General features: G+C 43.1%; 1 protein-coding gene and 1 long non-coding RNA gene across 2 annotated transcripts; one reads left to right on the top strand and one right to left on the bottom strand.

Moving 5' to 3' along the window:
- Window positions 1-33: 33 nt before the first annotated feature.
- LOC119308633 lies at window positions 34-4,768 on the bottom strand. The gene is made up of 4 exons (XR_005150221.1): window positions 4,647-4,768; window positions 3,690-3,786; window positions 363-455; window positions 34-279 (listed from the first exon to the last, which is right to left on the bottom strand). It is a non-coding gene; the product is annotated as an uncharacterized LOC119308633 (long non-coding RNA).
- An 805-nt stretch (window positions 4,769-5,573) lies between these two features.
- On the top strand, window positions 5,574-10,653 carry LOC119350623. The gene is made up of 4 exons (XM_037618363.1): window positions 5,574-6,003; window positions 7,273-7,329; window positions 7,493-7,552; window positions 7,696-10,653. Exons 1-4 carry the CDS (start codon window positions 5,574-5,576, stop codon window positions 7,716-7,718), a joined length of 570 nt encoding a protein of 189 aa, XP_037474260.1. The 3' UTR covers window positions 7,719-10,653.
- Window positions 10,654-13,069: the final 2,416 nt, after the last annotated feature.

The following is a 13,069-nucleotide window of genomic DNA, read 5'->3' as shown; positions in this document are numbered from 1 at the left end:
CAACCAAGTTAGAAGACATGCAATTGCCCCCCCCCCACCTTTTCCCTGCCGTCCTCTCCGACAACTTCTTTGGGCATTCGTACTGTCATATACAGAAAAGGACCAACTCCCAATGGCCCAGCTTGAAGTCCGCAATGAACTTCTTCCAATCATCACCACCAAGGCGAGTAGTTTGTGCCCCCTGTACACATCCACAACATACCAGTGGTTGTGCGCTTTGGAATTCATATAAGCGCCTGACAACTGAGCAAACTTGTTCCTTGTAGAGCATGGGACGATCTGAAAAAACAAAAAAAATAATAAACGTAAAAAAAATTAAGAACAAACAGAAAAAGAAGGGAAAATTGTGGACAAGGGTATACCGGAAAGATTCCGTTGGCATCACAGACATAGATGCCGAAGCTCCGACCATTGTCATTCTCGCAGTATGCGTGGCAAACTGGGGCACGCCATTCCTGTTGGTGGAGTAAGACAAGAAAAAGTATAATGTTGTGAGGGATCATACTGCCGAAAACAAACACAAAACTAGAAAAAAAAAATGCATGCATTTCTTGAAATAAAATTGAGCTCTACTATTGACTTAATGTTGCAATAGATGCAAAACAAAAAAAGTTCACGCGCGAATGATATAACAAAGTGGAAGAAGATGCTTTCCACATAAGGATTACCTCCAAAAAAAAACATTTTGTGGTTAAAAAAAGCCCATACAAGACAATGGCATTTAAAAAGCTCACTAGGACTACATCTACTACTAATTAACACCTTATCCCAAGAAAAGGAAAAAGAGATGAACTACATCTACTACAAATTCACATGACCCCAAAAAAACTACTATTGCCTAACTGCATTTTTTTCCATCAACAAGAATGGAAATAATTAAAACCAAATGAGTCGGACCCGGTAGTCTAATCTCCTTGTTGAAGGAAAGAAATCGACAAAATGGAAACTATGCTTTACTAAAAAATAACGGGTACAAAAAAAACATTATAAAAAGGGAATGTGCATGGAGAAATGGGGATCTGCTGCTAAGCGAGAAGAAGATAGTCAAGTATAAAGTTAGGGTTTCAGAAAACAACCTGATCCTCCCCCAACATCTTCAGTGTTGTTTCCAAACTAGACCACGCAAACAACCGCCCTTGGTGAATGCTGGTCCAAGTAGAACAAAACCATCTGACCTTTCCCCAGCTTGTTGTCTGCAACAAACTTCCTCCACCATCTCCCATACAATGCACTCTACTTGCGCTGACACTTCACAGTGTATGTAAGTTTGTTTGCCTTGAATGTCAGCCTATCTCCCGTCAGGTTGTTGAAATGAACCCTTTCATTGCATGGCACAACCTATTTGTTTTTGGGTCTTTTACATCTGTGTCCCTAACTGGAACCCACTACTCATATTTGCCCTTAATTTCGAAGTGTGCTCAAATTTGCCCCTCTGCCGTTAGGTGCACTTATAGAAATGTCCTTCCGTGCTGTTTTCGTCCGGTCAAAGTGGGTTGACTAGTATCTGGCCGTTTCTTTGACAATCTTGCCCCTGTCTCCCTGTGTCTCTTACGGATGGGACCCACTCCAATTGTTTTGGTAAAAAACCTATCTCTCACACACTTCCACGTGGGTCCTGGCTAAAAACTAAAATGAAAAATAGAAAAGGACTAGTCAAACTAGATATTAGGCCCACATGCCATTGGCTTATCAGTATTGTCTCAAATAATTTTTTAATTAACAGTGGAATAGGCTTCCTTAATTAAAAACCGTGGCTTAGGCCGACGGTCGCCGGCGACGACCAATTCCCACGCCGGAGGCACACAGGGAGGCCGCAAGGAGGCCGACCGAGAGGACCAGGCGATAGCCCTCGATCTACCGCGTGCGGGGATATTGTCGTCGGACCATATGGTTGCCGGAACAAACGGCGGCGACCATTCTCGCGGCGGCTCTGGGCGGCACAAGTGGGGGAGCTTCCATGCGAGCGGGAGGGAGAGGGAAAAAGGTTGTGTGAGGGATCTTCCATCACTAGGATCACGATGGCTACGCCGCTCGGGCTAAGAGAAGGCTAGAGCGAGGACTTCGACGATGGCGGCCATGGCAGAGCTCGGAGCTCGCAGGGAAGAAAACCTGAGCTCATGGCGCTTGCTGTGGAGGAAGCCCACGTCTTCTTAGGTACATCACGATGCCCCGGGAGCAGGCGGAATCGACCGGCGTGCCTCAATGGCGTCGAATCGAAGACGGCAATCCGAGACTGGAGGCGGGGAAGATGCGTTGTAGCGCTCAATCCTTGATGTCTCTGGTCGAATTAGTAGGCTGGTAGGATGCGTTCATGTCGTAAGAGCTTCCCGGCGAATTGGCGGGGCTTGGGGTTGCCTTGGCCACGTTCTTGACAGACGACGGCGGCAGGTCACTCTCCAGCGTGCTTGCGGGAGAGGGCTCAAGGGCGGGAGAGAGAAAGCAAGCTAGCGGCAGAAAGAGAACGAGGGCGAGAGGATGCGGCGTCAGGGAAGGACAGCGGTAGAGGCGGCACCCGTTCGGCACTCTCACCGGAGTTGAGAGAGAGTGGCGTCGGCCCGTCGTTCGGCAGGGAGAGAGAGGTGAGAGAAAGAAAAATATTTTTTTGTCTAGCTAGGACCCACATGTAAGTGTGTGTGAGAGAGATGGGGGTGAGAGAAAGTTTTTTTTCAAAAAAAGGGAGTGGGTCCTACCGGCAAGTGACACACGAAGACAGGGGCAAAATTGTCAAAGAAACGGCCAGATACCGGTCAAACAGCTTTGACCGGACGGAAACGGCACGGATGGGCATTTCTATAAGCGCACCTAACGGCAGAGGGGCAAATTTGAGCATGCTTTGAAATTAGGGACAAATATGAGTAGGTGGTTCGAGTTAGGGACAGAAATGCAGCCCTTTGTTTTTTGACCGACAAAAGCAAAAAACAAAACGTTAACTACATTTCTACATGGATCAACTAGTAAAAAATAAGTTCATTTTGAACATTAACCCATTGAATTATACATTCTACATGGAATCAGATAAATAATAAAACAGATAACTATAAAGAGTGTTATCCAATTCTCTTAACTACTTTTGGATTGAACCTGAATCCTACACTGGTTGAACATGAACATCAACTCGTGAATTCTACAAATCTACATTCTACATGGGTCAAAATGGCTAAAAAAAGAGATACACTGAACTCTTAAACATGAACGAGCCATATCAATGTAAAAACCAGTTACTAAAAACAAAAATATCTAGCAAAAGCAACCCATGGATTGTACCAGACATGGTTTCTGGAAGTAAGCCAAGCTACAAACACTAACAAAAAGATTGTTGCTAGCAAAACACTAATAAAAACACAAAAGGAAGTTGCTGCTAGTTAAATCATGGCCATGGTTTCTGGAAGTAAGCCAAGCTACAAAACACTATTAAAATAATCCCCTGTTTTCCTTATTTTGACAGTAAGTGTCCTTTCCTCTCTAATCACACAGGAAGAGCTTAACACACTAGATAAAAAAAATTCAATGATTTCAATGTAAACAACTAGTTAGCTAGGGGCTCCCCTCTGCTTCAAAACTCATGGAGAAAAAAAAAAGGACCAACCTTCAACAGTATATTCAATGATGATGAGTACACACTAAAAAAGAAACAAGGATCAGAAAATGAAAAAATACAAATAAAAAAGAAACAGAGGCTGTGGACTTACCCCCTCCCTTTTTGAACTCCTTCCAGACATACATGCTGATGCTGCTTCCCCTGCTCTCGCAGTTGCAAGGGCTCAGACAAACTCTGCAAACCATCTCCTATGCACATAAAAAGGCGCCAAACATAAATTTGTGCTAGTGCGAGGCATACATATTCAGCTAATGATTTTAGTGAGAAACTTGCATGCTTCCAAAAAAAGGATTTCAAGATAATGATGATTTATCATTGGCGTCGACGGCTGATGAGCAAAAATATATTTACATTGGGTTGCAGAGATAAAAAGATGAATCTATCAAAAGACCATATTAAAACAAAAAATGTGTGAACACATGGAAGAAATCAACATACCACTGCTAGTGATGCATTTAGTAATCATTATCTTGATCCTAGACAAAAAAAATTGAACATGGTACTGATTCATAGGGTTTCAGCAAGAAAACTGAAAAAACATGCTACTGCTACTTATTAATAGGGGTTCAGCAAAAAATATGACAAAAACAAATAAACATGCCAACTCCTAGTGATAGATTCGGTAATAATCTCTCTTGTTTACAGAGAAAAGATTTCAAAAACATGCTACTGATTAAATGGGTTTCAGCAAAACCTAAAATAAGACAAAATAAGGGACTGAGCCACTCCTAGTGATAGGCTGAGTAATAGATATGAGAGGGGTTGGGTTCAGTACATAGTAATCCTCAAACATGCTACTGATTTCACGAAATGGATTCGGCAAAAGTCTGAAGGAAAAAATCATACAAAAAAGAGGACACACTACATGCAACTGTTTGATTAAAAAAAGGGAGCGATTCTATGCTTCAAGCTACTAATCTGGACTTTTTTTTTGCGGGGGACTAATCTGGACTTGATCCAAACAAAAAATGGAACCCAAAATCCCCTCAGATCTACTGCATCTCGCCAACAAAACAAACAAACAAGAAAAGGAGGGGGTGGCACTTACTCCATCAGTAGCACCGCCCGTCCTCTAGATTGCTGTGGAGGAGCACATCGATTTCTTCATTCCACTGCAGATCTTCAACTTTGACAGAGAAGAATAGAGAGAGAAGGAAGAAATGGGCTGACTTGCCGTTCCCCTCCTCTTAATTACCACGGGTCCCACTTCCTCTTCACCCTCTTTATTTACTGCATCCCCCAGCATTTTGCCCCAGCCCACAAAAAAGCGACATGCTCACACGAATCCAGGCCGGCCCCAAACATTAGACAACGCTCAACAAAAAAACAAGTAAACGGGCCGGTTACAGGATGAAACAAAGGACAAAGCGCCACAGCGCGAATCTGCAAGCAAACAACGATCGAACGGCTGGGCAATCGACTAAGACTTTTAGCAGCTCCGATTTCTTAACTAGTACTTTCGGGCATCCAAGCAAGGTGGTGGACGCGAGCGTGGTAATCCGCCGCATGAACCATATCGTTTCCCTTATAATTAATTAATTGAAACAAAACAAGTGAGCACATTGGTCGCGTAAACACAGCAGCTGATTCGGGGGATCACGTTTAGGACCAGGGCAACGGTCCTCCCCCAGCGCACCAGTCGCCTGTTTCCACGTTCTTATCCCATCCACGCGTTTCGTCGCGGCTCGCGGACACGGTCAGCCATCAAGGGCGGCCACACACGGCATCTCCTCTCACATCACATGGCCCGTCGCGACTCCCGAGCACCCCAGAAATTTCCCGGTCCGTCGGTGCGTGCGGCCCACGTCCCAACCCCCAATCCCACCCGATCCTTTGCCGCCCGCCCACCCGATCAAACCAAACCCGGTCCGGATCCAGCCCGATCTCACCAGCTCCACCCGCAATTCCCCTAAAGAAAACGTGCCCGTCCTTCAAAAAAAAAGAAAGAAAGAAAACGTGCCCGCAAAGCACAATGATGCCTTGCCTAACCGGCGGGCGGGCACGCCAGCGCGGCGAAGCCGTGTCCGGTAAGGAACCGGTTGGCGCCAGGCCGGCCTCCCCTCCCCAAACCGCCTCTGCGCCGTCTACAAAAGGCGCCCCGGTGCGCCCTCTCCTCCCCGCGCTCCGGCCTCCTCTCTTCTCCTTTGGAGCTTTCGTTCCGGCCGCGCCTCCGCGCTCGATCGCCCGAGTCGCCCCCTCGCGTCTCCTCCCCCTTGTCCATCAAATTCTCGATTCGTTTCGAATCGCGTTTGATTTCGCTCCTCGTCGCCTCTGCCTCCTGTGCTCGCAGGGGATTCGGCCCGTGTCGTCCGCCTCCGGGATCGATCGATCGGGGATTCCGTCGAGCTGGTCGGTTTTGCCTCTGCGTCTGATTTGGTCTCGGGTGACCCCAGGGCCGAAGCAAGGTCAGTTTCCCGTGCTCGATCGGTCAGATCGGTTCCTTGGTTCCGTCACCTGCGTCCGTCTCGTCGGTGGTTTTAGATTTGAATTGAATTGAATTGAACGGCGGTCGCCCGTGCGTCCTTCCGGTTCCATGTTCCCATTAGGTGAATTCGAGGCCCTCGTGGATTCTTGTTGTACCGGCTGATCTGCTTTTGGTGTATGTGCTCTCATCCTAGATGCAGAACCAAGAGGGCCAGCGCTTAGATCTGGAGAGATGATACAGATGAAGGGGCGGCGGAGGTTTGATTTCTGTTCATGGTTATTCTGAATGATTGGTTACAGTCCAACGGTTATTTCGATTGATTGGTTACAGTCCAACGGATTCTGATATGATCAAATCTTCTGGGATGATCCAAGCTTTCGACCTCTTACCAACCTAGGCTGGAATACACGATCTGCATTCGGATAATACACATCAATCCCTCCTAATTTAGTTTCTTGGTTCAATTTAGCCTACTACAGTACAACTCTGATTTGGACATTTTGCTGCTTATCCAGAAACTGGGATTACAGAGGGCCTAGTGCGAGCCACTTATCTTCTGGCACACATGCGTTTGGATATCACTCTGTTTAATTTGTTCTTCTCCACAATTCAATTAGTCCCCCAACAACTCTGATTTTGATATGCTGCTGGCTCTCCAGAAACTGGAATTACATAGCCTAGCGGCGGGTGGTCCTATTTTGGCTCAGCATGGCGTTTCTTCTTATGGGGATAAACTTTCTGGACCTTTCTTATTGAAATAATTATATCTCAGCAAACATTAGTTTCCCTGCCTTAGTCATTCTCAGCTCTTGCAGATGGTGCCTTGCAAGGGATATAATTGGAGCTTGTCTACCTGACCTTCCCAGTCGATACAGGCTTACTTTATTTTATCTTAACTCATCATCATTTAATCTAGTTCTCTCCCTAACTGAAACATTTATAGAAAGGTATCTTGCTCGTTGCAGGTCGTAGTTCACGAACTCAAGGCAACCTACCTTATGCTGAGTTTGCAGTTCTTCTAAATCTATCTTCTCAATTCCTTAACTTAGATTATAGTACTAAGATTTCTTACTAGGCAATATTTCAAATTCAGATTTAGCTGCGAAGGTGCAAAAATGAAGCTTCAAACTAGTGGCACATCCTACAACCGGAAAAAAACTCAAATCTCTTATTTTAATCTTTATTTAATTCGGCTACATGTTCATGTCTTTGATTTAGGTTTTTGCTTCTGCCCTCCATGTCGTTGCAGATTTATTTTGGCCTAAGGCAATGCTGGTAGCGAGCCTGAATCTGTCAAAATCGTCTGGTTTGCCATCTACTACTCTTTGTGGTTTTATTGGTTATCTGTACTCTTGATCCCTGCGTTAGTCTTCCTGCCCATTGCTATCTGTTGTTTGTACGTGTCATGGTGTCAGGTCAGTGTCTTGATGGTTGGTCCATTTGTGTTGGCTTTCATGGGTTGGTTGCAGGACTGGATCTGGTATGTGGAGATCCATGGGGTGTTGTATGTCAAAGGGGATTTGAGGCAGGTCAGATTTGAATGGCTATCGCTCGTGTGGTCTTCTCGTTCTCATCATGAGTTCCATCATCATCAGCTAATATGAGGTGGATTTGAGGTCCTAGTCGATTCTTAAGCTGATCTCGCTTTTGGTGTGTGTTTGTGCTCCTTTAGATGCAGCAGAAGCAAGAGGGTAGTGGTTCTGCAAAGATTAGTCAAAGAGTGGAGGATATACAAATGGTTAGATCTTTCCAGAGGACTATGTTTTGGTGTTCAACTCCAACTTGTGATGCGTTTTTGGATGATCTCAAATTCTCGATCATTCTGACTTTTAACATATTGATGCGTTTTTGGATGATCTCAAATTCTCGATCATTCTGACTTTTAACATATTCATTTGCGAAGTACAATAATTTACTCTCCAGAGGTTCTGATTTGGATTATTACTAGAAGGGCCAGGCGTGCTTTGCTTTGCTGGTAAACAACAAAGAAGAATCAAACATGCCCTGTTGACAAAGTTTTAAGCATCAAATTGTCGCTAAATTTCATCTTTATTTCTTACATGAGTGACAAAGTACATAACTCCCAACAATTCTGATAGTGATCTGTTGATGGTTGTCCAGAAATTGGAATTACACAGCCTAGTGGGAGGTCCTATTTTGCATCAGCATGGCGGTTCCTTCTGTGGCTTAAACTTTTTCAACCTTATTGAACTCTCATGACATTAGGTTTTCTCTGCCTTAGTCGGTAATTCTCATATCTTGCAGATACCGACATAGAAAGGATATAACTGCAGTTTGGAACTGGTGGTGTTGTCGTCCGTCAACCATAGCTATACTTCCTATCCGAGACAGTATTACTTGTTCCAGCCCATCATTTGATCCATGCTTTAGCTATTTATAAGTAACATTTCCCCTAACTGAAAATTTATGGAAAGGTCTCTTGCTCGTTGCAGGTTGTAGTTGACGAAACTCGAGCCCAACCTGATGATTAATCTGTTTGCAGATCTCCTAAATCTACTAGTATACCTTCAGTTCGTTGCATCTTACATAACCTACAAATTATCTTACTAGGTAATATTTTATAATACAGATTCATATGCAAAGGTGCACGAATCTAAGGATAATCCGAAGCTTTTGACTAATGGCTCATCCTACAACCGAAAGAAGACTCTTGCCATCTTTCTTTTAATTTCATTTAGCTACTTGGCCATGTCTTTGATATAGGGTTTTGCTCCTGCCCTTCCTGTGGTTCCTGCTTTTTTAGCCCAGACCATGTGGGTAATGACGCGGAATCTGTTCTAATATTTTTGGTTTGCGATCTAGCTCTCCGTTGTTCGATTTGTTACCTTTAACTCTTGATCCCTGTGTTCTATTGGTCTTCTGCAAGTGTGGTTTGCAGGATATAATAGCTTCGTCTCCCCAAAGCAAAAATTCATGAGAAGGTCTCTTGGTCGTTGCAGGTCCTAATTGACTATTTAGGTCCAACCTGATGGAGTTATCTGTTTGAAGATCTTCTAAGCCCTACACCTTTGCAATTCATTGCAATTTGTTCAACATATAAATTATCTTATGGAGACAATTTGAACATTCAGATTGATTTGTTGGATAGATAGATTCGAAGGTTTCTCTGGGGCTTCAGTCTAGATGGGACATCCTACAACCGAAAAAACTCGGTGCTCTCTACAACTGAAAAATTATCTTATGCTGAGTAATCTCCTGAAGAAACTTCTGTTGTCTTGGTTGCCTTTTGCTTGTAGCATTGATCAAACCATGCTGGTAGCCATTCAAAATGTGTCACCTTTTTGGTTTCTGTTGGTCATGCCTGCATGGTTGAGGATTCATAAGTGTCTTGAGGCATGACTGGACTGTTTGGTTCTCCTATTTGATTTCTCCATGTGAGCAGTTTGGTTTCTGTTCTGAGTATTATTTGGATTTTTGGTTGTTCTCCAGCATTTGAGCCTAGGCTTGCCCGGACTACTTTTTGGCTCAATAATTGGAATGGTGCTCTAGGAGATTCTTCGTGATTCGATCTTGTCAGTAACTCCTAGTTCTATGCAGATGTGGCATACAATGAGGATAATTCAAACGAATGTTCATAACTTCGCTAAACCAGGCTTATCCCTATCTCCCTTGCTATATTTGTTCACATGTTTTTGATGTTGAACAGCTTTCTCCAAAATGGTTAGGCAGTCTTATGTTCATTGCAGGTGTACTTGACAATTTTACAAAAGAAATCTGATGTCATGCTACGTGATAATTTGTTTGGAGACCTTCTGATTTCACATGAAAACCAATTAGCTGTTTAAGTCTCGAGTATTCAAACTGATCCGCAGAGGTGAAGAGTTCTAAAAGCTTGTTTAGGAGCTTCTTTCTGGATAGAGGAGGACTAAAACCATAACACTTATTTTGGTACAGAGGAAGTACCTATGCTCCATCCTTGTTTTGACTCATTGTCCAGTTCTAATTATGGTCTGACTTTCCTTGAAGAAACTTTTAAGTATGCCGATTACATTTGGGCTGTTCATTATTGATAGGCACTGTTGGAGGTTTTATTGGAAGATTGTAGAGTTGGAAATCCTAGCAAAACGTCAGTTGGTGGGGGTACTTGGTGAAGCAAATGGATCGTCTGCTTCCCGGACGGTTTGGACTTCTGATTAATCCTGATCATGAAGCATATTGCTTGATTTGGTCTTTGTGGCAGCTTTCAGTTTGAACTTGAATTCAGTGGTAGTTTGGAGTTAATAGTGTGCACATCTGATTCTTCCAATCGTCCTGAAGCATCTTACTTGGTTTCTGTTAATTGCCATCAGTATCTGCTTCAACTTGCATGTGGAATATGATCTATCTTTTGCTCCGAATCAACAAAATGCTAGAAGTGTCTCAAACAAGGGTCCAACAATGGAAATATCAGTTCATACTCAAAGTTTGTATAGGGGATTATCAAGTTTTGATTTGGCTATTAATTACTACTTGGTTGCCTGTTTCCAGAAGTTGGGTTTTAATATTAGGCTACTTGTATCTATAATTTTATATCTAGCAGCAATATCTTTAGCTGCAAATTTATATCATCTAATACATGTACATGAGCTCTGTATGCAGTAAAAGATCTCCATATATTTGTGGGGTCACACTTGGATTTGTCAGTCTACCAAACTACATACTGTTGTCCACACTTTAGTTTGTTTATTTAACTATTTTCCTGGTGAGTTCCTTAGGATCATCTTATGACACACAATCAATTTTTGGTGTGAACAGATTTTAAATTTTGGTGATAAAGAAAGATCCTACCTAGTTTCCTGGCTCTCTCACTTGAGTTGGTTTAACAGTAGTAGCCTCCTGACTTGTAGTTGGGTAATTTGATGACTTGATATGCAGAAAGAGGCTAGGAATTATCGAAAACAATGGAGAGTTAAAGGTTTTGAACTGGAAGCTTGAACAAATAGTTTGCACTGAACACTACTCCAGATGTCTTACATTACTTTCATCTCCACTGATTATGATTCCGGTTTGTTGGTGTGGAATTGATTTTCAGAAAATGATGTTCTTCTCATTGGTGCTTCTTTAGTGGGATCTGGATTACATATCTTCAATTCAATGCATTCTCAGTTTGCTGGGAACTTCCTAGTTTTAATTTGACAAGTAGGCTAATTCGAAGTTCATTCATCCTGGATTAAAGACAAAAAGCGTTTCTAATGGCTAATTTGATCTGGTTTATGGGATCTTCTCAAATCTTTAATTACATAATCTTGGTTTCTGATAGCTCTCTAATTTCAACTCAGGTTTCTGGGAGGTCCCTAATTTCAATTTCGTTGGCAACTAGCAAAAATACTAACTTGACAATTCCTGCCAATTGCCAGACATTATGCCAGACATTATGTTTCACATAGTCCATACATCCTGAATTTTAAGACACAAAAGTATCTCCTCTGACCCTATAATGGGATAAACTGTGAAAGACAATCATCCTCTAGATGTTGGTATATTCTTCTTATTTTCAAGATTAAAGGTTTGAATCACCCTCACCCCACTATATAAATTAGTTACTCTCATTCACGTTCTGGAATTTATAGCTTTCTTTGTTTGTGTCCCATGACTGTCTTGTGATCTTGTGAAAACGTTGTGTGAATATTTATTGCCAATCGTGTGTCATGCCAATGCTGCCTTTGGTTGATTATGTGGCTTGTATGCTTAGCTGAATAATTGTTTGTAGTGTTTGCTAATTTTTGTGTTTAAGTAGGAGTAGTTTAACACTGCCTTTGCCGGTCCCAAGCCCGGATGAGAAAATGTGGAGGGAACTGCATCGTTTGCATTTGAAACTTGCGTGGTCTCCAAATATTTGAAATTGAGTAACAGTGATTGAAGTGAGTAGAAGTTAGAGAGTTACAGTCCTTACTGGCCTAATCAAATAGTGAATGGTCGTGGCAATGTGGTAGCATATGATCCAAGCTTCGAGATGCATCCTTTCTATGATTCAGTGTTGGAACTGACTGTCCTCCGGGAACTTACCGAGTCCTTTCTGAAGCTGTACTAGGTCGGTGTTTTCCCAAAGGGTAGCTGCTTAACCTGCAGTTTGCTGGACAAAGGTAATGGAAGCTTGGCCTGCAGTGTAGCAGATGCAAGCAACTGGCGATGGTTCACGAGTTCCCTGATACGAGTAATTTTCAGTTATAGTAAACTACTAGGGTGCTGTTGTATGCATGACTAATCCTGATACTGCACTTGGAAGGTAGTGGTAATCGTAACAGTGATATATATGCGTACCTCAAATAAGGAAGGCGGTGCTTCTGTCGAATAATGCGAGGTTTTGGTAATTGTTCTTTACTAGGTTAGCAGAGTAAATAATAATTTGTAAAAGCAAGAACAACATCCATGTGTGGTTCTACTTGGTTGTGTTTGCCTGAGTTCAGGAGGAATTGGGACAGCTGTAGTTAATGGGGTTCTGTCTAACAGTTAATGGGGTTCTGTCTTAACAACGGGGGTGCTTTGGAGGAGTTTAGTTAGTGAGGTTAGTAGAGGAAATAATGTGAAAGCAAAAGAACGTACGTCATCCACATGTGGTTTTTGCTTGATCGAGCTCAGGGTGTGTTGGTGATACCTTTGTTCTCTCCTGCTAAATCGATGTGGTGTGGTTCTCCTCCTCATATTCTAAGGAAGACAGAGATGCAGATATCATGATTCATTCTCAGAGTATATAAATTCAAGTCCGATGAAACTGAGGTCCCTTCATCACTCGTGTGTAGAGGTTTATGCCCTTGTTCATTTTATTTACGCGCCGACAGTAAGTTTTGCGCACTAGATGCTGCCGCGGTGGTGCTACCTGTTCAGCTAGCTGTGTATAAATTCATTGCGCTGGTTTCGTCAGCAGAGTCAAAGACAGCCGGTAAAGCAGCAATGCACTGGCGAGTAGAACGTCCAAGGTTGCTTGTCGAGTCTCGAGTGGGTGCTGCTTCTCCACCAACCTAAGTAGTAAGCTTGCTGGGCGCTGCAGAGTAGCCATGTCCTGCAACTCTGGACTATTCAGCCTTTGATCAGCGTAGCTTGCTTGC

The sequence above is a fragment of the Triticum dicoccoides genome, chromosome 1B, assembly GCF_002162155.2.
Source record: "Triticum dicoccoides isolate Atlit2015 ecotype Zavitan chromosome 1B, WEW_v2.0, whole genome shotgun sequence".
NCBI classification, from domain to species: domain Eukaryota; kingdom Viridiplantae; phylum Streptophyta; class Magnoliopsida; order Poales; family Poaceae; genus Triticum; species Triticum dicoccoides.
The sequence above is the reverse complement of the archived record's forward strand: the minus strand, read 5'-3'. Positions and strand labels throughout refer to the sequence as shown.

Excerpts from the sequence above, each read along its gene's own strand:
- LOC119350623 (XM_037618363.1), top strand. The coding sequence starts at position 5,574 with ATGCCTTGCCTAACCGGCGGGCGGGCACGCCAGCGCGGCGAAGCCGTG. Across the intron at positions 7,330-7,492 it reads GAATCTGTCAAAATCGTCTG|GACTGGATCTGGTATGTGGA; the intron begins GTTTGCCATCTA and ends GGTTGGTTGCAG. Across the intron at positions 7,553-7,695 it reads TCAAAGGGGATTTGAGGCAG|ATGCAGCAGAAGCAAGAGGG; the intron begins GTCAGATTTGAA and ends GTGCTCCTTTAG.